Here is a 25,057-nt window from a genome sequence, read left to right as displayed (position 1 = left end):
TCAACACACACGTCTCACACACACACACACACCCTCTGAAGACCAGGCTTCAGGCAAGTACGCCGTTTTCTAGACTTGTGCAAATAGAATATGCATTGCTTGTTTTCTGTAGAATTACATTTCTGAACTCGTCCTATATCTGATGACTTTTTGTTAGATTACTTTTATACGATATATCCAGTGGCGGTTCTAGGGGGGTGGCCAGGGGGGCCGGTGCCCCCGTGTCAACAAGCCTGGCCCCCCCTCTGGCCCCCGTAAATTTGGAATCACATCGCACCAAACAATGTTCTGAAACTGGTTGCAATGTGCGTTTTTTGCTGTGGCGGTGTGTGATGAAAAGAGCACTTTATTGTGTCATAACCAATAACCAATGCAGAGAAGCAATGAGGAGGCTGCGCGCTGTGGCGCGCAAGTGATGTCTGTTTATGAATGATTCGTCACTCACTCTGCATTCGCTCAAATAGTTGTAAAACGCGGGCTATAGCGGTTGCTACGCTCTTGATTATAGATAAAATAAGCTCTCTTTATACACGTTGTGTTGAATGTAACTGCACCCTTACGCAGCAGTGATAGCTACTGGAGATTAATTTTACTGACTTGACGACTTTGAATTCCATTCAGTCATTTCGTTCATTTACTGGTAGTTAAAATATATTTTTTCAATGGCTAATTTCTCCGAACACGTCCACATATGTAATCTTTGATCATATTCCGAATTAGGAAGATGCAGCCAAAGATAAATTATGACCAACGCAATGAAAGAACCGTTCATGTGCGAATATGACAGAGATAGGCATACCCGAGAAAAGATTTTGTTCACATAGCCTATAGCGAGAAATAATATTATTTTATCCAATTGTCCAGTGTTGCTTATAGAGTATTAGATGTTTGTTTTGATGTCTATGCTAACTTTGCGAAGAGTCTGCTAACAGAGAGCAGGTAGGCTACAAAACATGTAAAATAAATGGTTTAGTTTTACTTTTATAAATTGAGCATGCATGATCATATTACAGATACATTACTTTTCAAATAAATAAATGAACTTGAAATGATTTTACTTCACGTGTAGAGACTGCAGATCGAGTGATACAGTACATGGCCAAATAAAAGACTTTCAATAATCTGGGAATAAAATAAAGGGTTAGTTCCCCCTAAAAGAAAATAAAAACACCTAATGTAACTCACCCTCTTGTTGTTCCAAAACCTGTATTGTTAGAATGTCGTTAACCAAACCATTTCAGTGCCAGAATGTCCATAAAATTCAAGATATGCGGCAGAAATGCCCCTGTTTGAGTTTTAGACTCAGAGCGTTTTTACACTGGGCACGTTTGTTGTGGTCCGCGTCAGAGCGCGTTCTACACCGCGAATACACCGCAGGCTCCCTCTCGCTCGTATCCAAGGTAAATCATCAACACTATCATCCCTTACACATGTGTTGTATTGAACTAAATACACCGTCATCTGATAAAATGCATGCGCAGGTTACTTTTCTTGCGCACCCGAGTCTTAATCTTATAATATATAATACAGTCTTATGTATCCTGTTTTTATATATATATATATATATATATATATATATATATATATATATATATATATATATATATATATATATATATATATATATATATATATTAACAAAAGTACATATTTTGAATAGGCTATCATAATGTTTATAGTTATTTTATGTTTATTTCCATTTGTTTAGCTACGCATTTGTGTTGCCTCTATCCAAAAAAATACATATACAATGGTTATTAGCAGTTGTGTACTTTGTTTTTGATTGATTATTGTATTAAATATTATTATATTGGATCTAACTATAATTACCCAGTTGTGAATCATATGACCAGTGGATCGTCCGTGGGTGACCAGAAAACATTTATTATAAACCAGCGGCTCGGTAGCGGACCACTGTCGGAAAAGTGGTGGCTGCCGCCGGTGGTCCGCTAGGAAAACGATGAGCAAAATGCCAGCGGGCCGCCGGTGGGCCGCCAACTTTGCCTCCAGTGGTCCGCCACTGACCCGCTAGTCGTATTAGCTTGTTGCTTTCAAATTCCCATGAATCGCAGCACAGCTCGAGCGCAATTTGCGCAACCGAGCTCAGACTACCTCCTTCAGGCAGTCTCGAATACAGTTCCCCTGAGCTCAGCTCACCCGGGTCCGCATGAGAACTTTCACATTACCAATTATTCAAACTAAACTGCCAGTGTGAAAACGCCCTCACATTTACATCATGATATAGACTAAGCAATATAACATGAGTAACGAGTGCAATATCACACAAGTTCTGTTTTTCTACCCAGAATAGCATGAGTGCAAATGCGATAGGCCTACTGATCTTATACAACAGTTTAATAAAATAAATAAGTTAATATTGTGTTCAACATAAGAAAGTCCTATTTGGAACGACATGGGGGTGAGTAAATGGTGATAGAATTTTCAGGTGAACTACCTAATTATCTACTGGTTAAGATAAATGTTAACGTGTGCCCCCTAAAAGCACAAGTGGCCCCTGCCTGGCCCCCATAGTTACCGTGGTCTAGAACCGCCACTGGATATATCGAAATCCCTCCGGCGCGAGGACGATCCTTTTAGATCTGCTCTGACGGATAGATCTGTAGAGACAGCCCTGGTGGTTCAGTCCAGGAAGATTTGTCTGTAAGGGTAATGTTTAAATGCACAGTTACCTGATAAATATTTTTAACATAAACCTGACTCTCCATCTTCTTCCACTCCAGATAGGGGATATATAATTTTTATTTTATTCACTTACAAATATTTTAATTTCATTTCTGTAAAGCACTTTGAATTGCCACTGTGTATGAAATGTACTATACAAATAAACTTGCCTTGCCTTTTCTTGATCTACGCCTGGAGTATGTCTTCTCCATTGCTGATTGAAGGAATATTCTCTGAAGAGGGCCTGAGCCGTTTCATCAGAGTGATCCACTCAAAGCTCTCGGTGCTATCCCTCTGGTCCTGGTCCTGTTGTGATCTTGGCCCAGAGTCACAGCTTATCTTGCGCTTTGTGTACGAAGCTGAACTGCTTCTAGCTTTCGGCTGATGTTACGCAGTCTCAATTCCAAAAATCCAGATTGTGATTGGCACAAATATTGATTTTCGATCTTGATTCAGTATCAGTTCATATGTATATAGCCTACTGTACATATAAGGAAAAATAAGTTTGCCTTAGCACTATTTTAAACGTTTCTTGGGTTAAATGATATGTGCTCGCATTCATTAATATTCACTTGTGTGGGCTTATATAAGTATCATTAAAAATATTAGGATGTAAGTTATTAACGTTTTAAAATTTCACATTTAAAGAAATCTAGTATTTTATCATATCTAAATATTTATTAAAATGCAAAACCTAAAAATAAGTAAGCAGTTATGATCTGTAATCATTGCACAAATAGTAGGCCTATTTAGTACCAAAAGATTTTCTCAAAATATTAAATAAATATTATTTAAATATTGAACTAAAATGTCGCATTTTGCTACCAAAATTTGAGAGTGTGCGCCTGAATTTTACATCCTGTCGCACATGTGCGACCAGTAAATTCGATGCTGATGTGGTGGTGACGCGTTAATTTTAGGCGTCTACTTTTTATATCTTCTTTTAATTCATTAATTTAAAGAAACTATGAGATGTGCTGTGGGACTTTTATGTTGTAGTTTATTTGTGCCTAGGTTCTGTGTTCTTTCTGTGTCCTGTTCCTGTGGAGTTTTGTAGTTTTTCATGTTGATTGTCTCCCCAGGTGTTCCCATTCACTACACCCCTTGTTATCTCGTTTAGCTAGTTTCCCTTTGTGTATATATAGCCCATGTCTTCTCTGGTTCTCTGTCGGTCATTGTTTAATGTCATAGTTATTTAGTATGCTGGTGTCTGCAGTTTCCCGTGTTTTCTTTGTTTTTGATCAGTGTTATTTTGTTCCTATTTTTGTTTGTTCTTTTATTACATTTCCCCTGCATTTGGATCCTCACTCTGCCTGTCATCTTTGATGTTCCATGACACAGTGAGCGTTCCTTCAGCGCATCGGCACCTCATTCGTTTTCTCTGATCAGATATCTATCCGATTGTAAAAAGATAATTTACTATGCCTTTTGAAATTCCAATTCAGAAGGTGGTCTGGTTACGCATTTCAAACGAAACTGCACAAGTGTAAATGCATCTTGTTGTTTAAACCATATATGTAAATTTTACTCCTTCCAAATTATTAAACAATAAACATGTGAGAGGGTGTTATAGGCTATATATGTCATGGTGTTGGCTAGTCACACATAACGCCCAACTGCAACACGCATCGCCGCAAATGAAACTGAAAGTAGCCCAAGTCTCCGATGTTCAAAAACACAATCATCTTTAAAACTAATGAGACTAAATGCTCTTACCAGTGCTTAGGTCGCTCTTTCTCCTAATGTGCTATTTGATCTTGAGGTGATGATAATGAGATGTGAGATGGTGGTCCAGTGGGTTAAACCATGGAACTGATAAGCAGAAGGTTGCTGGTTTGATCCCAGCGGTCACCACCAGTGTGTCCTTGAGCAAGGCGCTTTACTCCATGTTGCTCCAGGGGGATTGTCCCTGTAATAAGGTCCCTGTAAGTCGCTTTGGATAAAAGCATCTGCCAAATGCATAAATGTAAATGTAAAATGATAAATAAATGCAGCTCATAGCCTCATAATTGCTTTCGTTGACGTGAACTCCATTAAATGTGCATAGCGTGGGAATTGAAGATCGGATTTATATAAATTTTTGCGGAGAGATGTAAGGTAAATAATTTTCGCAATAATAATCGATGTGACACTAAAATAAAATGTGACATTGAATTTGAAACAGCACATTGTAATTTCTGCATCTATTATCAAAGTATGTATTAGTAATACAGTGGGAATTAGTAGATTTGGTTAGCATGTTGATTTATGGTGTGCGCCCCTAAATTTTCTGGTTGTGCCCCTAAAATTTTCAGTTGGGGGCCACTGTGCTCCTAGTGAAAAAAGTTAGTCTGGAGCCCTGGTGATTATTCACATACAGCAACAGCACCGCTGCTCGTAACTTAATTATTACTACTACTACTACAAATTAGCCAAGCACCGATTGTATCTTTTGGCGTTTTTATTATTCTGCTTCCGTTTCTTCTTCTTCCACTCTTGAGTCTATGGCAGCCCATAGAACCGTTTGTGTGAAATTTGGCACACAGATAGAGGACAGTCTGAAATGTCACCATAGCGAATTTGGGGTCTCTAACTTAATCCCTCTAGCGCCACCAACTGTCCAAATTTGCACTTATGTTTGTGCTAATAACATTTGAACCATGAGGACTAGAAACACAATCCTTTTTTCCTTTGATTCCTTGGCTCAAGTCGAATGACGTCATTTCAGACAATGCCAACAGAAAGTTATGGAATTCAAGTTGAAGTGTTATTGAATAATGTGTGAATGAATTTTACGCTTGTAAAAATAGACATAAGGCAATATCTCCGCAATGCTTTATCGTATTCGGACCAAACTTGGTACATGTCATCACAAGCATGACATACATGCTGCATTTCGGCGCAGCGCCACCTACTTGTCCGGAGATACAAAAAAATATATATTTTTGCTTATAACTTCTGAACGGTGTGCCCAAAAATCATAAAAGTGGTCTTGTTAGATTCGTCGAGTCGAATGATATGCAATTCTTCTATATCGGCCATTTTGAATTTTGTAGAAAAATGCTGTATTTCATGAGCGCATTAGCGTATCGTTATGAAACTCGCTATGGGTCATCGGCACGATGCCCTGAAGGAGCCTGAGAAGTTTCGAGTCAGCGCCACCTAGTGGTAAAATCAAATATTCACATGCTTATAACTTTGGATTTGGTTAACTTATTTTCATGGGAATCCTTGCCGAGTCCAACGATACCAAACATGCTAGGTTTCGCCTCATGGTTTGTTCCACATTGTGATTTAGTGCTTAAACATCTTTCGCGAATATCTTCAAAAATGTTAGTCCGATCGAGACGAAACCGCCACAGGAAAATCCTAATCATAGCAGATTGACTATAGTAACGGTCAAATGTCAAAAATTTGATATTAAGTGGCAAAAAAATGCAATCAAAGTCGGGTGTGGGTCATTTTTTATTTGCTCATTAATACAAATGTCTATAACTCCTAAACAAAATGCCACTATAAATTAAGTAAATACAAATCTATTTATATTTATTTATTAGAAGCATATGTTGAAGACAATCATCCTCACTTGCCTGTGGATTTTTCCCTGTGTTTTCCCAGCTCAGTCGAATAATAATGATAACACAATCAACTGTAAATGTCCAGTCAGGTAAAGTTTTGGCTGCTGATAACCTCAATGTAAACCAGTGGAGCAGCGGACTGTGTGACTGCTGCGAAGACATGGGCATCTGTAAGTGTGTTTTTCTTAATGCTTCTTAATGCTGATCATCAAAAAACATGTACAAGAGTAACTTCCATATTACAACAGAAGAACACATCACATGATTCACAATACAATAGAATGGGCATCTGTGTGGGCACATGTTTTGTTTGAGGATGTGGATTGCAGATGAACTGAAAGCGTAACAAATTCTTCAACATTGACACCTGTTTTCCTGCGGCAGGTTGCTGTGGTTTCTGGTGCACATACTGCCTCATGTGTAAGACCAGCGAAGACTTTGGAGAGTGTCTCTGTCTCCCCATGCTAGATCTTTTCTCCGGACGCATGTTCAATCCTGTCACACTCGCCATGAGGAGCAGCATGAGAGAGAGGTACCACATTAAGGTAATCACGGTTGTATTACAATTTTGACCATTATTACTATTTAAAATAAGTACATTTTCAGTATCATTACTCCAGTCTTCAGTGTCACATGATCTTTCAGAAATCATTCTAATGCTGATTTGAACCTCAAGAAACATTTCTGATTATTATCAATGTTGAAATGTTGTGCTACTTAAAGGCTCATTTTCCAGCTCCCCTAGAGTTAAACAGTTGAGTTTTACCGTTTTCGAATCCATTCAGCCGATCTCCGGGTCTGGCGGAAGCACTTTTAGCATAGCTTAGCATAGATCATTGAATCTGATTAGACCTTTAGCATCTCGCTCAAAAAGGACGAGAAGCTCAAACTTTGCCAGGTTGAACGGCAGGTGAATTTCTTTCATCCATACCGAGATTTCCGCCAGACAGCTCGAGATTCGTGCAGCTACTGTAGGATCCTCTGGTTGAAATGAAAGGTAGAGCTGTGTGTCGCCAGCATAGCAATACTAAGAGACACCACCATTTGCGCCATTTTCTCTCTACTGCCCTGAGTTGGGTCCGGTGTTCACGAAGAACATCAGATATCCAGGGGTTAGCGAGAGTCGCACGTGCCGGCCTAGAGAGAGGGAAGAAGTTAAAGTGAAACATAAAGTGTCTGTTTCGGTATTCACACTCATAGATGATAACTGTGTGGGTGAGGGAAGAGAGGATGACACAACAGAGGAAAGATGGGAAGGAGAAAGTGAGCGCAGGTTCCGTGTGAAAGTAACTGTTAGAGGGGTTGGTGGTGCACAAATAGTAAGTTGTAGATTAAAAGTGATGAAGTAATGACTGAAATGTGCAGAGGTTATACCAAAATGTTGTCTGTAGTGCAGTTGCGTGTGTAGATGAGGTCAAGTTGTTTGTCTGATTTGTGAGTACCTGTGGTGATGAGATGAAAAGAGACTAGGAGAGAGAGAGGAAGTCTGCATTTATTTCAAAACATTACCAGTTCATTTCTGTGTGTCTGTGAGTGAGAGAGCCTGTTTTGTATTCTAGTTTTATTTATTTATTGATTTTATTTTACATATTCTCAAAATTTGCTCTGTTGCAGTTTTACCACTTAATCTCTCTCTCTCTCTCTCTCTCTCTCTCTCTCTCTCTCTCTCTCTCTCTCTCTGCGCATGCGTGAGCGTCTGTTGAGCGAGTGTGAGAAGCGTGTGGTCAGTGCGAGTGGCCCGCTGTGGCCGAAACAATTGTTTTCTCTTTCAATTCTTTCCTATCTCTTTTTCTTTTTGAGTTTTTTTGTATCTGAGGTGTATTGAGTAGTGAAACAAGTTTTGTTTGAAGGGTTTTCGGGCGTCGGCAACCAGTGCATCACTGGAAGCATGGCAGCCCAAACCACAAACACCTGTTTAGATTCTCTCACACGGCGCCACGGAGTGAAAGTGGTGTCCGCGGTGAATGTGGAGGAGTGTATTCTGGCTGTTGGAGATGTTGTTGGGCATGAGTGTGTTTTAGAGGCATCAAGGATGAATAACGCTATGGTTTTGTTTTTAAATTCGATTGAGAAAGCAAACGAAGTAGTGGAGAAAGCAGTAGTAAATAGTGGTTTGTTTACCCCCAGTGCTTCCCCTTTCTACCCCCACGAAGAAAGTCACTTTGTCTAACGTTCCACCGTTTATTAAGGAGGAAATGTTAACAAAAGAACTGTCACGTTTTGGAAAGGTAGTAAGTCTCGGGAGTGAGTCAGATTTGATTAAGCTTGTAGTATCTTTCAGGAGATTTATTTATATGATTCTGAAGGATAACCGGTCTGAACTTAATCTGAATTTGAAATTCAGGGTTGATGACTTTGATTACACTGTCTTTGTCTCTATGGATGTGATGAAGTGCTTTGGGTGCGGCAAAACTGGCCATTTAGTGCGTGCTTGTCCAGACAGTAATGGCACAAACAAGCAAGAGGTCTCAGCTGATAACGGTGTGCAAATCAGGGATGGAGGAACAGATCATGTTCCTGAACAAACTCAAACTGAACCTAGGCCATCCACTAGTGGATTACCTGATGTAAGTCTTCATTCATAGACAGAAGAAGTGAATCAGACCATGTCTGGAAATAATGGGCAGAATGATTTAGTTGTCCCTGTTATTGTCAGAGACGAGTCCAGGTCTGATGAGGGTGTCAAAGAAAAGCGTCCTTGTTAGTCAAAGAAAAGCTTTTATAGACACCAGGCCCAGAAAACGAGAGATCTCAGAATATGTCGACACTGACGTAGTAGGATGCAGAAGCACTGCCTCAAGCCCGCCCACCGACTCGTGGAGCAAAAAACGATGCAGAATCGATTGTAAACAAGATAGAGTTCGAGACTGGATTTGCAGAAATATTGAGATTAAAACACAATGCTGTGCCTTCTATATGGGATCCGACAGGAACGGTGCAGCACACTTATGTGAGTAAAACAAGTTTTTTTATATGTGTTAGTATTGCATTGTTAAAGATCGTTTGATATCTATTGATTACATACCTTAGCACGCGGTCACAGGCTGGAGACGGTGTTATTGGTTCATTCGTGATCAGACTAGGACTTGTAACGCCAGCTCGCAAAGCCCAACGTCCCAGGGCTTTGTGCTTTTCAGACGGGCTATCACCAGCCTGCCGTGTGTGTGTGTGTGTGTGTGTGTGTGTGTGTGTGTGTGTGTGTGTGTGTGTGTGTGTATGGTTCGCAGTTATATTCACTGATTGGGCGAAATGATACAAAAATAACATTCCAATCAATCGCGGGTGGATGAGAGATGAATCATTGTGTTTGTTTGATAAAGACATTTTGCAAGCCCTGGCTGTGGGCTGGGCGATTCATTCAGGTTGCCGTTTGCCACACGCTGTCACTGACAGGGGAGCTGAAGCTCATTAAATTTGCAAATCTTATCCAATCTTATCGCAATTGTATAGTCCTTCAACCAATCAGATCATAAGAGGCGTGATCAACGGGCAACGACCCATCGCTTCTCTATCCGTCATCGTGATAATCCCTCCAATAGTGCGTGAGGTGGATAAGCCCGTCTGTGATTGGTTCCCGCAAAAGTGTAACGGAAGCAGTAGAAGGGTTTCCAGACTGAGTTGCCGGGCGAAATCAAATCGCTGGCAGATCAGGCTGGGTTTACCCAGTCTAACGAGACTCATTGCCAATATCATCCACATCAGACTCCGTTTCATTTTGTGTTTTTCTAGCTTGCTTCGATTCTGAAACTTTTTTCATTCTTTTTCCCCTTTAAGGGGAAATAGCCTTGGGCGTTTACTTCCAAGTCTTCAGTGTGGCACGCCCATCAAAACCGACCGTTTTTCAGAGAGTCTCAAAACCAAGCCAGAAAGTAGCCTATTACTTATTCATTATGATGTTTCTGAACGTAAAAACCATGCGAACGCAATAAGTTGACCTCAGACAACAGTATAAAAAATTAAAAAAGCCAGTCCATGACCCCTTTAATGATGGATGTAGAGCAGCCCGTTTTCAAAACACCCTTAAAGGGGAAAAAGAATGAAAAAAGTTTGTTCATTTTCACATTGGTGACATTCGCATTGCAACCTTGAATGTAAATGGAGCCAGAGATTGTATAAAACGTGCTGCTCTATATGAAACTATGAATCAGAAGAAAATGTATGTTTCATTTGTGCAGGAAACACACAGTGATATAACAAATTCTATTGAATGGACTAAAGAATTTAAAGGTCTCTCTTTTTTAAGTCATAAAACCTCACTTAGTGGAGGTGTTGCCATTTTATTTGCTAGTAGTTTTACTCCTTTTTCTTGTGATTATGGAAGAGGTTGTAAAAGGTAGACTGCTAAAGATTCGAGCCCAGTTTGACAACCATACCTTTGTTTTTATTTGTGTGTATGCGCCAACCCTAGCAGCAGAAAGAATGTTTTTTTTTAGATGCTCTGTGTGAAACTTTGTATAAATGTAATTCTGAAGAACATTTATTTTTAGGTGGAGACTTTAATTGTGTCGAAATTAATATGGACAGAAATAATGTAGATCCACATTTACTTTCTCGTAAACGACTTATTCAAATGATTGAAACAAATGATTTATGTGATGTATGGAGGAGTTTAAATGGGAATTTAAAGCAGTACACATGGGTACATGCCCGTGATAACATATTGTCTTTGGCAAGACTAGATCAATTCTATAGTTTTAAACATCAGCTAAGTATTTTTAAGAATGGTTTCATAACCCCAATTGGGTTTTCAGATCACAGTCTTGTTATATGTACAGTAACTTTAAACTCTGAAAAGCCAAAAAGTGCTTATTGGCCTTTTAATACAAATTTACTAAGTGACGCACTTTTTAAAGATACTTTTAATTTTTGGGGAATTTTAGGAATGAAAAAGATCAGTTTCAGTCTTTACAAAAATGGTGGGAGTTTGGTAAAATACAAATTAAGCAATTATGTCAACAGTACATTTACAATGTCACAAAAGATATGATTAAATCTATACAAATTTTAGAAGATGAAATTCTGAATTTTCAAGAAGTGGCACAGTCAAGTGGAAATCAAACGCATATTGATCCCTTTTTTTATCTTTTTTCTCTGATATACAAAGAGTGAAAGCACAGAGGGCACTAGTTCAATCTCGTTTTAAAGATATAGACCAGATGGATATACCATCAAAATTCTTCTTTAGTCTGGAGAAAAAGAACGGTCCAAAACGCTTTATACATTCCTTATTTTCTGAGACCAGTTCTCTTTTATCAGATCCTACTGAAATTCGGAAAAGAGCAATCAGTTTTTATGAAGAGCCGTATAGTTGTGAGCACAAGGAAGATCAGGTTGTTGAGCAGTGTTTTTATGAAGGACTACCGAAGGTCTCTGAAGACGCTATTGCAGCACTCAAGAGAGCTATAGGCCTGAGTGAACTGCATGAAGCTCTCCAAAGTATGGAGAATGGTAAGGCTCCTGGGAGGAACTTTGTCGCCAACACTGCAGTCCTCAGGTCAGCGGAGGTCATTAGCATCGAGGCCATGGTCCTCAAGATACAACTCCGCTGGGCAGGGCACGTCTCCAGGATGGAGAACCACAGCCTACCAAAGATCGTGCTGTACGGGGAGTTGTCATCTGGTTGTCCTCTGATTGGGGCACCACGCAAGCGGTACAAAGACTCCCTTAAGAAGTCCCTCACTGCTTGCTGCATCGATCACCGTTAGTGGGCAACACAAGCAGCTGATCGCGACTCCTGGAGGCGTACAGTCCATCAGGCCACCTCCCTCTTTGAAGATACCTGTAGGGCCACTATAGAGGACAAAAGGAAAAGAAGGAAAAAAACGTGTCCCCTCAGTACCCATCCTGGACCAGACCTCTGTGGCAGGACCTGCCTGTCCTGCTGAGGCCTCGTCAGCCACCAGCTTGCCTGTAGAAGACGTGGATGTCCTTCCTAAATCTTCGTTCGCGAAGCCAAGCCATGATAAAGTGCTATCAAAAGTGTTAGCTACTAGACTAGAAAGGGTTTTGGAGGAAGTAATCCACCCTGGTCAGTTGTACTGTGTACCTGGCAGATACATTTTTTACAACATTCATTTAATAAGAGATTTTTTTTAATGTTTCTAAATTAATGGGTATAGATATGGGTTTGATTTCCTTAGATCAGGAGAAAGCGTTTGATCACGTAGAACATGGCTATTTATGGAGGACTTTAGATGCATTTGGTTTAAGGTATTATTTTATAGGTCATGTTAAAATGTTATATAATGATATTGAAAGCAATGTTCCCTCTAAGCTGCGCGCGTGCGCGGCTGCGCACTTGTGATGCCGCCAGGGGCGTCGCACCTGTGGGGTATGTGGGTGTTTTAACACCCACACTTTTCCCGGTGAGAGGGTTCAACACCCACACTTTTTCTGCAGTTTTCCCGCAGTTTTGCACAAACGCTTTAGGGATGCCACAATTCTCATTATAATATTAAACCGTTCGGTACGGCATTCACGGTTCAATACGCGCTTGTGAATTGCGTTGTTTTTTTTGTTTTGTTTTTGCAGTGTGCCTGTGAGTCTACGCGCTGATATGAGCAAATATCCAATCACTATACACAGTGCTAGACACGCTTGCAATGCTGGTGTCAGGGAGTTACTCACAGAACACTATAGTTATTCACAATCATGAAAGTTCATTATTTGCATGCGTTTTAAAGGCTTGCCGGTTATTCGCGTGCTTATGCACCGTTTTAACGCGCAGAGCGCGCGCACTAAAAGCCTGTCAAACACGTGATTACTGAACTAAGTCGTCTTATTGCGCTAATACTGTCAAATACACACAAGGTTAACATAAACACAGTCGGTTATGTCTAAAGTGAAAGTAAATTTGCGTGTGTCTGTAGATTAGATGCACGCAGGTCTTAAATTGACAGCAGCGCAGCCCATAGTGAACATGCTGTCCTTAAAGGGACAGTTCACCTCTAAAATTCTGTCATTATTTACTCATCTAATGTTGTTCCAAACCTGTATTAATTTCTCCTGTTGAACACAGACAGTTGAATACCAGACAGTTGATGGTAGCCATTGACTTCCATATTAATTCCTACTATGGGGACTTTAATGTTAATAAAACTACAAAAGACATAGAAAAGCACTCTCTGTTCTTGACTGAAAAACATGAATACAGTAGCTTTAATAAGAATCAATGTATATTTTATAGTGAAGTCTATGTAGTGTTTAATTTTTACATTTAGTGAAGTTTTAGTAACTAATTTCGGGAGGAGCACGTCCAGATAATTAAACCTATCTAAACAATGGAGCACGCCAGATAATGTAACCTAATCAAACCCAAGTGGAGCACCCTCAGAAAATTAAACCTAATTAAACACATGTGGAGCATATCAAGCCAATCGATTTATTCAACGATAAGAGGTGTGTGTATATATACAGCATATTTACCTTCTTTCGTTGACCGTTTTTATTTTTAGCATCCCTCCACCACCCCATCTCCTCACTTTGATTTAATAAACTCATTAGACGTCAACACAATCCATAATAAAATACAGTCTAGTTCTAGACTATCTTCATCATGGGGGGATACTCTGGGTTCGGGCCAAATTCTGAGCCCGGAGCCCTCCCCCGGACAGCACGCCAAATACGCATAATCTTTACTCCATTTAATTTGATGTACGTGTGAACTCGTGAATTCATTAAATTTGTAATAATGTACAACATGAATACATTTTCCAAATCGTGTTTTTGTCTTACCCTGAATCATTATGGTACACTTATAATAAGTGTTTATATTTGGACTATTTCAGGCCGGTCTGGTAGGAACGGCTGCGGAGACATAAGACATAAACAGAGAGAAGTAGCTCCGGTTGCAGTGTTCTTCTGCAAGACGCACGCAGTTCTGTTTATTAACCGCTAGAGTGCAGAAAGTTATGAACTGCAGCTTAAAGTTAAAAGTTATAACTGCATGATGAAACCACTTTTTGTGTGTGTTTGCGTATGCTGTACAGGTCTGGTATAAAGAATAATTTTGCTCAGGTGACCAAAATGTCCGCCCAATAGAGAAATGTTTTGCTCAGCGAGAAAATAAATTAGAGGGAACATTGATTGAAAGTGTACTGAAAGTTAACGGTGTCTTATGTGCTCCTTGTCGTGGTGTGAGACAGGGGTGTTCTTTATCAAGAATACTTCATACATTGTCAATAGAACCTCTTTTAAATAATTTAAGAAGAGTTTTAGAAGGGGTATTCAATTCAATTCAATTCAAATTTATTTGTATAGCGCTTTTCACAATACACATTGTTTCAAAGCAGCTTTACAGAAAGTGCATTTCATAGATGTACAGTAAAAATGTTAGAAAGACAATGTGGAGTACAACATATTATAGTACAACAATGATGGAGTACAACAATGATGGAGTACAACATATTATACTCCATCACGTCTACTGCGGTCTCAAAATTCTGGCCAGTTGATCATACCGAGAATATCCAAATCAACTGCAGGCGGTCGATCCTTTTCCTATTTAGCACCTAAACTCTGGAACAGTCTTCCTAACATTGTTCGGGAAGCAGACACACTCTGTCAGTTTAAATCTAGACTAAAAACACATCTCTTTACTGTGGCATACACATAAAACACTTTTTCAATGAAATGATTGTTAGGCTGCATTAACTAGGTCAGCCGGAACCGGGAACACTTCCCATAACACCTGATGTACTCGTTACATCATCAGAAGAATGACATCTACACTAATGATAGTTTCTCTGAGGTTTACTGCAGTCAGCTGGATCCGGGCCGTATCCAGATCAGATGGTGGACCTGCGCCCAGAGAAGACCAACACAGGACCCCGAAGTGTCTGGGAGACCGTGATTAGACTCCCCCTGAAACTGCCTCATCGACACGGCATCTCAATAAACCCGTCTCCAGCGTGTTGCCTCCGATCATTCGAATATTGCACTTTAATAATTATTTAATCAACATCATCCTCAATAAACCCGTCTCCAGCATGTTGCCCCCGGTCCCTCGAATATTCTGATCTATTATGACCTCCGAGCTGTAAAACTGCCAGAATAATAATAATAATACGCTGTTTGTTAATTGGCCAGAGGAGAACTGGCACCCCGACTGAGCCTGGTTTCTCCCAAGGTTTATTTTTCTCCATTAGGTCACCTAATGGGGTTTTGGTTTCCTTGCCACTGTTGCCTCTGGCTTGGCGTGCTCAGTTGGGGACACTAAATTTTTCAACTAAACATCGAAATACATCTAAATAATAAACTAAATTAACCATTTAAACTAAATTACTGATCAAATTATTGATCTAAAGCCCACACTGTCACTGTATGATAATTGAAATTTTTCCAGAATGGCTATACAGCTGAATAAAATTATGCTGCATTATTTTCCTGTTTAACACTGTAAAGCTGCTTTGAAACAATCTACATTGTTAAAAGCGCTATATAAATAAAGTTGACTTGACTTGACTTGACTTGACAATGTTAAAGAATAATGTTCGAAAAAGTTAATCAATCGTGTATTAATTTAGGCCATAACAACGCTGGCGTTGAGTCGTCTCTTCACAGGCGTGGAGTCGTCTCATCACAGGTGTCGGGGCATCCGAAGTCTCCATGAGAGGCTGGATACAAACTGGAGCTGATGAACTATTTACCTCGGGACTAGTGTCCCGAGATAACAACAGAAAAGCAGATGGGAAATGATTAGCGTAGCTGCTGTTCAGAATATTATATTAATGCTTTTGATCCGATTTAACTGTAGTATAAAAAGATAATTATAATGTGAATGCTTGGCTAAAGAGATGCGTCTTTAATCTAGTTTTAAACTGGGACAGCGAGTCTGAACCTCGAACAATATCAGGAAGACTATTCCAGAGTTTAGGAGCTAAATGTGAAAAAGCCCTCCCTCCTTTAGTGGACTTAGATATCCTAGGAATGACCAGAAGCCTAGAGTTTAGTGATCTTAAAGAGCGCGATGGATTGTAGGGCGATAGAAGATCCGTTAGATACACTGGAGCTAAACCATTTAGGGCTTTATAGGTTAGTAGCAATAGTTTGTAATTGATACGGAACTTCACAGGTAACCAGTGTAGAGATGATAAAATTGGTGTTATATGATCATATTTTCTTGACCTAGTAAGAACTCTAGCAGCCGCGTTTTGGACTAACTGTAGTTTGTTTATTGAGGATGCAGGACAACCAGCTAATAAAGCATTACAGTAATCTAATCTCGAGGTCATGAATGCATGAACTAACTTTTCTGCATCAGAAATAGATAGCATGTTACGTAGCTTAGCAATGTTTCTAAGATGGAAAAATGCCGTTCTTGTAACATATGAAATATGATTTTCGAATGTCAGGTTGCGGTCTAATATAACACCCAGGTCTTTTACTTTAGTGGATAAAGTGACAGGACATCCTTCCAAGGTAAAATTGTATTGCGAGAGGTTTTGTGGGCAGTTTTTTGGACCAATAAGTAACACCTCCGTTTTATCTGAATTTAATAGCAGAAAATTACACGTCATCCAGTATTTAATATCTTCAACACACGCTGTCAGTTTAGATAATTTAGCGTTTTCATCCGGTCGTGATGAAATATATAATTGAGTGTCATCAGCATAACAGTGGAAATTAATTCCATGTTTTCTTATAATATTACCAAGTGGCAGCATATATATAGAGAATAGCAGAGGGCCTAACACGGATCCTTGCGGCACCCCACAGTCTACTGACGTCATCTTTGATTTTTCCCCATTTAGACAGACAAAATGGTAGCGGTCTGATAAGTACGATCTAAACCAGTTTAATGCCTGTCCCTGAACACCAGTATAATTTTGAAGTCGATCTAAGAGTAGTTTATGATCTATGGTATCAAACGCAGCACTAAGATCGAGTAGAACTAGTATTGAGATACAGCCTTGGTCAGAAGCTAGAAGTAAATCATTTGTGATTTTAACGAGTGCAGTTTCTGTGCTATGATGCGGCCTGAATCCTGATTGAAATTTTTCATAGATATCATTTTCTTGCAAGAAAGCGCACAATTGAGCGGACACAACTTTTTCTAGTATTTTAGACATAAATGGAAGATTTGAAATTGGTCTGTAATTTGCTAGGTTATTATGATCTAATTGTGGCTTCTTAATGAGAGGTTTTATGACTGCCAACTTGAATATTCTTGGAACATGACCTAAAGATAAAGATGAGTTAATAATATTGAGAAGAGGCTCTTCCACTACAGGTAACAATTCTTTCAGTAGTTTAGTGGGTATTGGATCTAATAAACATGTTGTTGGTTTAGATGCAATGATAAGTTTATTTAGCTCTTCCTGTCCTATAGTTGTAAAGCGGTGTAGTAGTTCTTGACGGGCGATAGTTGCGGTTGAATCATAAGACATCATTAAAGATTGTACATTTACAATTTTGTTTCTGATGCTTTCTATTTTCTCAGTGAAGAAATTCATAAAATCATTACTACTAAACTGTAACGGAATATTTTGCTCAGGCGATGTTTGTTTATTTGTTAGTCTAGCCACGGTGTTAAATAAAAACCTTGGGTTATGTTGATTATTTTCTATTATTTTGCGGAGATGCTCAGCCCTGGCTGCTTTTAGGGCCTTTTTATAACGTGACATACTATCTTTCCACGCGATTCTAAAGACCTCTAAATTTGTTTGTTTCCATTTACGCTCTAAGTTACGAGTTTCTCTCTTGATAACATGTGTAGCACTGTTGTACCATGGTGCTTTAGGTTTCTCTCTAACCTTTTTTAATCTAATTGGTGCAACAATTTCTAATGTGCTAGATAAAATCGTGCTCATACTGCTAGCCATTTCCTCTAGTTCATCTGTTTGTTAGGGTTCACTGAGCAGCTGAGCCAGATCAGGTAAGCTATTTGAGAATCTATCTATAGTGGTTGGAAGGATTGTTCTGCCTGGTCGATAACGTGGCGCAACATCACAGATTTCAGCAGTACGCAGTATGCAAGTTACCATGTAATGGTCAGTGACATCATCACTTTGCGGTATAATATCTATGTCGGTTGGGTTGGTTCCATGTGATATAATTAAATCTAGTGTGTGATTAAGACGATGAGTGGGACCAGTGACGTTTTGCTTAACCCCAAAGGAGTTTAATAGATCTGTAAATGCAGCCCCTAATGCATCATTTGTGTTATCTACGTGTATGTTAAAATCTCCAACAATTAATGCTTTATCGACGTTGACCAATAGATCTGAGAGAAAGTCTGCAAACTCTTTTAAGAAATCAGCATAGGGCCCTGGAGGTCTATACACAGTAGCCAAGGCTAGAGATAATACGGATTTCTTTCTTACATTTAAGAGCGTAACATTTAGCACTAGTATTTCAAACGAATTAAACCTGTGACCTGTTTTATGAGTAACATTAAGAATATCTCTATAGATTGTTGCAACACCCCCGCCACGACCAATCAGACGGGGCTCATGCTTATAACAGTATCCTGGCGGAGTAGACTCATTAAGACCGAAATAATCATTTGGCTTAAGCCAGGTTTCAGTAAGGCAAAGTACATCGAAACTATTATCTGTGACCATTTCATTTACAATAACCGCCTTAGGTGTGAGCGATCTAATGTTTAGAAGACCTAGTTTTAGAAATTGTTTTTGTTCACTAATATTGAGATTTTCTGGTTTAATCACAATTAGATTTTTCCTAGATCCTACAGTAGATTTAATGTTTGACCTCACTAAACGAGGAATAGACACAGTTTCTATATAATGTTCTACACAGTTATGTTCAGACACAGTTTCTATATAATGTTCTACACAGTTATGTTCAGACACAGTTTCTATATAATGTTCTACATTGGTACTTATGTCAATTAAGTTTGGACAGCATTGTTTTTGTTCACTAATATTGAGATTTTCTGGTTTAATCACAATTAGATTTTTCCTAGATCTTACAGTAGATTTAATGTTTGACCTCACTAAACGAGGAATAGACACAGTTTCTATATAATGTTCTACACAGTTATGTTCAGACACAGTTTCTATATAATGTTCTACATTGGTACTTATGTCAGTTAAGTTAGGACAGCAAATACTGTGATTTGGACTTTGACTTACTAGTCATATGGTGGTGTGCAGCGCTCTGGAGATGTTGTCCGACAGAAGAGCCGCTCCGATTCTGCTGGGGTGAAGGCCATCAGGACGGAAGAGCCTAGGTCGCTCCCAAAACAGATTCCAATTATTTACAAAGAGCAGCTTCTGTTCATTACACCATGACATTAACCATTCATTTAGAGCAAATAATCTACTGAACTTTTCATGTCCTAGTCGGTACGTGGGAAGAGGTCCAGACACGATGATCGATGCTTCAGGCGATGTTCTGCGCACCGTCTCGATCAGGCTCCTGTAGTCCTTCTTCAGAACCTCCGTCTGCCGCAGCCTGGTGTCGTTCGTTCCCGCGTGCAGCACGACAGCTCCGATGCGCTCGTCACCGTTCAGGATCTCGGGAACCTGCGCAGCGACATCGAGAACACGAGCACCAGGAAAGCAGTGAGTGATTACCTTGCCTTTACCTGAGGTAGCGTGGACATGTCGGACGATGGAAGTACCGATGACCACAGCGTCGCGTTCCGTCTTGCGAAGAGGGGAGAAGCGGTTCCGGGTGGAGATCTCGAAGACCGGGAGGGGCGGAGAGGTCCTAGCTCTGATCCTGGCTCGCGTCTTCCGCTGTGGAAGCACCCAGGGTTGTGTCGGCGCCGGAGTGAACGAAACCAGGGATGATGATCGCGTCCTGGGTGCTTTGGTCCTGTGCAGAGAAGCACACGGAGTAGACGAGGTCGGAGTCAAGAGGTTACTAACCGCATCGGCGCGTGATGTTTCAAGCGCTGATCGTCGCTCTCTCAGCACGGCTCGTCTCTCTAGTAGATCGCTAATCTGCTTCTCCAACGACTCCAACTCCAACTGCACCGAATGCAGCTCGAACGTGTCCTCGCCTGCACTCAAAGGTAACATTAGACACACATCCGAGTTATTCGTCATTGTAGCAGATGTGCTGCGATGACGAATTGTCGGTTTCAGTGGTGACCGGTGTAAATAAGTTACCACGCGTGCAATGCTAGCGGGCTGCCGGTGTAAATAAGTTACCACGCGTGCAATGCTAGCGGGCTACCGGTGTAAATAAGCTACCACGCGTGCAATGCTAGCGGGCTACGGTTAGTAGCGGAAGTTCGGATATAAGTAGTGATATCAAAGCAATCCGATTGTTTTTTATAGAGAATCGTATCGGAGATATATTCACACGCTGTAAATAATAGCAAATAATCGTTTGTAAGCGAGTGATAAGGAGAAAATCAAGGATTATGAATCAATTCGACGGAGCTCTAACATCAACAACGCGCTCACAACCCGCGCTTCATGTATACGTCACAATAATGATGTATCCTTACAAGCCAGTCATTTCTGTTTATCTGCCTATGCTGATGACGTTATTTTAATACTCAATAAACAAAATAATGTACATTTATTATCAAAAACACTGAGTGACTTTGAGTATCTGTACTTTCCTTGAGTAGTATTTTTTCTGGAAACTTATGACTTTTACTTCTCTACATTTGAAAGACAAATATCATACTTTTTACTCCACTACATTTCTATCAAGGCCCTCGAAGTAGAAAGTCGTGGCCGCTTTGAAAGTCAGTGGATGATTTGTTTTCTTCTTAAAAACATGATTCGTTTTTTTTTTTTTTTTTTTGCAGACAGCCTATCAGTAATCACTCTTGTAGGATCACATGAAGTTCAATGATTTCCAAGTATTTTTTGAACACTAATCAATTGATGGCAAAATAGAAGGCGGCAGGTCCAAGATGCAGTGCGCGCATCCATGGCCATACTTAAAAGTTCAAATTCAGAAGAGCAGACGTGGATAAGTCTGAAAGTGCACAGAGAAAGCTGCCTCTCAGACGCCAGGCCACAAGTACTGAATTTTAGTCTATTGAATCTACTAAAATCTTATTATAGTCAATTAAAACTAGACTAATACTAAACAATTCAGATGCCTAAAATGTTATAGTCAAAAGACTGACTAAAACTAAATCCAAATTTGCTGTCAAAATTAACACTTGTATGAAATATGGTTGGTCAAATGATTTTTATAGATTTACCCGCCAAGTTGCCAAAGCCTTGAGGATAGAGCGCTAATGCATAGGTAACGTTCCACAATGATGTTAGTTAGCATGCAAAAGCGTAGTTGGGCTAATAATGTTAACTGAAGTCCTTTCTGAAATATGTTTTTACATAATCCTGTCAAATAAACACAATGTAGAAACCTTTCTTTTCTAGTATGATTTTGACTTTGATAAGAGCTTTTTAACTTTTAAACAAGTATGTAAATGATTTCAAGGTATGCTAGCATGTCAGATGGAGCATGACTGGCTTAAACCACCATGATGGAACAGCGTGCATTCATACAACAATGCAACAATAATAAAATAATGTGTTTACTTTTACTTTTGATACTTAAGTACTTTTAAAAGCAAGTACTTCTGTACTTTTACTTAAGTAAAAATCTATCTTTACAACTTTTACTTGTAATGGAGTAATATTTAACCAATAGTACTTTTACTTTTACTCAAGTAATGGAGTTGTGTACTTTGTCCACCTCTGGGTAAAAGTGAAGCAGTGCTGGTTGGAAAATGGGAAAGAGAAATACCATTACTCCCAAATGGCTTAAGTTGGAAAAGAGATGGTTTAAAATATTTGGGAGTGTTATTAGGAGAGGACACAATTGTTCAAAAGAACTGGGAAGGAATAATTGAAAAAGTTAAAGGTCGTCTCATGAAGTGGAAATGGATTGTTAAAAATCTATCATATAGAGGACGTACTTAGATTATTAATAACTTAGTAGCCTCTTCTTTGTGGCATCGACTGCCTTGTATGGATCCACCTGTTTGGTTACTTACAAAGATTCAGTCTCTTTTAATAGATTTTTTTTAGGGAAAGAATGCATTGGATTCCTCATAATGTCTTGTATTTGCCTAAAGAAGAAGGAGGGCAAGGACTTGTACATTTACAAAGTCGGACTGCAGCTTTTAGATTGCATTTTATCCAAAGTTTTATTGCTGGACCAGAAAATGTATGTTTGATGTATGATTTTAAGGACTGCTGAAGGATTGTGTTTGGACAAATCATTGTTCTTGTTAGATCCCGGAAAAGTAAATACATCCAGGATGCCGGAGTTTTACAGAAAAATATGCAAAAAGTATGCAACCTTTTTAACGTGAAAAGGGCTGACACTGCAATCTCTCTATTCCGGTTTATGAAAGAGCCATTGATCTATGGCTCACGTTTGGATGCGGAGCAATGACTGCAACATTTATTAAAGCCAAAATTGTAACACTTGAATGTTCAATAAAACTGTCTGGACCAAGTTTGGAAATGTCAATGATGTTGCTAATTGTTTGAATGTTAAATCTGTTAGAGTTGTTGCACAGGTACTACAAAAATTACAGTCGGTTTTTACAACAGAGGAAAAAATTATGCTTCAAGGTTATTGTAAGGGGGAGTTAATCCCAGATTAAACAGACGTTTTTCCAAACTTGCTTCTTTCACCAAAGTTTTTAAAATGTTTGTGTAAAAAAAATGTTTTGTTTTGATTTTATGTAAATAAAGATTTTTGAAAAATCTAAAAAAAATCTCTCTCTCTCTCTCTCTCTCTCTCTCTCTCTCTCTCTCTCTCTCTCTCTCTCTCTCTCTCTCGGTGTGTGTGTGTGTGTCTATTTTGATCTGGATATTTTAGAGTGTCACCCCCTCGCCCACTTCTTTTCTGAACAGTGGCTGATTTGTAGTTTGTACCACCAAAAGATTCTGAGTTTTTGTATTTTTTCATATTTCCCATTCATTTCCTATGCCGGTCATTTTTGACTGTGAAGACTTTTTTGTTTCTTTAACATATCGATTCATGTCCATGATTTTTTGGTGTGCTCACATAGCTAATTCGACAAAAGTCACCAAGTGTCATCCCATTCTGATGAAGCAAAAAACAACAAAAAACATAACATTTTGAAATAAGCTCAGAGGGTTAAAGGGATAGTTCAAAGAAAAATCAGAAAATCAGCCCATGATTTATTCACCCTCAAGTCATCCTAGGTGTATATGACTTTCTTCTTTCAGACGAACACAATCAGAGTTATGTTAATAAATGTCCTGGCTCTTCCCAGCTTTATAATGGCAGTGAATGGCATCACTAAATTTTGAAAAGAAGAAAGACTTGAGGGTGAGTAAATCATGGGGTGATTTTAATTTTTGGGAGAACTAACCCTTTAATACAAGGTGTAAACAGGGCCTCAGTTTCTCATTACATTTACTGTTGTTTTATCTCATTAAGGGTTCGATTCTAGAGGACTGCCTTGTGACGACCTTTTGCACTGTGTGCGTCTGGTGTCAGATGGCGAGACAGCTGAAGGCTCGACGGCACTCTCTAATGGTCATTAACACCACCGTGCACACGGTTCACCAGCAGCCACAAGTGGTCAATAAGGGCTACCAGCCTCCGCACGCCGTCAGATACCAGTGACCTCATCAATCCTGGACACCAGTGACCTCATCAATCCTGGACACCAGTGACCTCAGTGCATCTGAGCACATCTGCGCTCCTTTAACCTCAAGCTCCCCAAAGAGCAAAACCTGCTCTGAACAAAATATTTAACTATAAAAGGTTTCTATATATTTTATTATATTGACACATTTGGGTATACACCTGTTTAAGTAAATAAATTATATATTTCCTCACAAAACTGTTTGTTTCTTATGTGTGTGTTACACATACAAGAATATGAATTGAGAATGACAAGATATCATTCTTAATATAACATTCTAAAAACTGAGATCTCCAGTGTTAATCACAACTATTGCTATGGTGCGCATCTTTCTTTTTCCCAGCTGGTGATTGGACTGTTGTAGCTTGTCCAAACACTTTCAACACAGTTGAGTTAACTTCAAAAAATAAAGCAACCAGCTGCAAAGCATTTTTGAGTTTACTCAACTTATTTGATTAAGTTAATTACACCTTCCTCAGTAAGTTCATCTAACTAGTCCAACTCAAAGAAACAAGTAAGCACAACTACAGAGGTCCTGAAGTTCAGTAAACTCAAAAAAGCTTTGCAGCTGGTTGCTTTTTTTCTTTTTAAGTTAACTCAACCTTTTATTTTTTACAAGTTGATTCAACTTTCTAATTCAACTTTCTCCAAATATCTCACCCAGATACTTGTATAGCCCTCACATTAAGAATCCAAATGCAGGAAGTACAAACCATAATGTAAATACAACACAATACAAAATACATTTTCATCATTACAGAAATTATTTATTGACAATTCTGTAAAACAGCAAAAAAAATTGCATGAGGTACATGTATTTTAATATGAGTTATATTAAAAAATGTCCTGGCTCTTCCAAGATTTATAATGGCAGTGAATGGTTGTGTCATTTTTTAAGTCGATAAAAGTGCATCTATCCATCATATAACTGCTCCACATGGCTCCGGGGGGTTAATAAAGGCCTTCTGAAGTGAAGTGGTGCGTTTGTGTAAGAAAAATATCCATATTTAAAACTTTAAAGACTAAAATAACTAGTTTCCGGCGGTCAGCGGTACGTAACCCTTGACGCATGCATATTGACGAACGCAGACTAAAATGAGAATTTTTAAAGAGAAATGGATTTCGATGTAAGAGAAGAGGGGCTTGAGTTGCCCAGCCGTATCCACGAGAGGCGTCAAAGCTTGCGATGCTCCTGTACATCGTGTCAGGGTTTACTCTTTGAGCGCAAGCCGACTTGCGTACCGCTGAC

General features: G+C 39.3%; 1 protein-coding gene across 1 annotated transcript; it reads left to right on the top strand.

Moving 5' to 3' along the window:
• On the top strand, nucleotides 1–24,310 carry LOC307143151 (cornifelin homolog). The gene is made up of 4 exons (XM_079844455.1): nucleotides 1–53; nucleotides 6,280–6,409; nucleotides 6,624–6,784; nucleotides 23,598–24,310. The coding sequence occupies exons 2-4, from the start codon at nucleotides 6,295–6,297 to the stop codon at nucleotides 23,784–23,786; spliced, it is 465 nt and encodes a 154-aa protein (XP_079700581.1). The 5' UTR covers nucleotides 1–53; nucleotides 6,280–6,294; the 3' UTR covers nucleotides 23,787–24,310.
• Nucleotides 24,311–25,057: the final 747 nt, after the last annotated feature.

The sequence above is a fragment of the Gobio gobio genome, assembly GCF_949357685.1.
Source record: "Gobio gobio genome assembly, chromosome: 2".
Classification (NCBI taxonomy): Eukaryota; Metazoa; Chordata; class Actinopteri; order Cypriniformes; family Gobionidae; genus Gobio; species Gobio gobio.
Note: the sequence above shows the minus strand (reverse complement) of the source record. Positions and strands in the feature narration are given on the sequence as shown.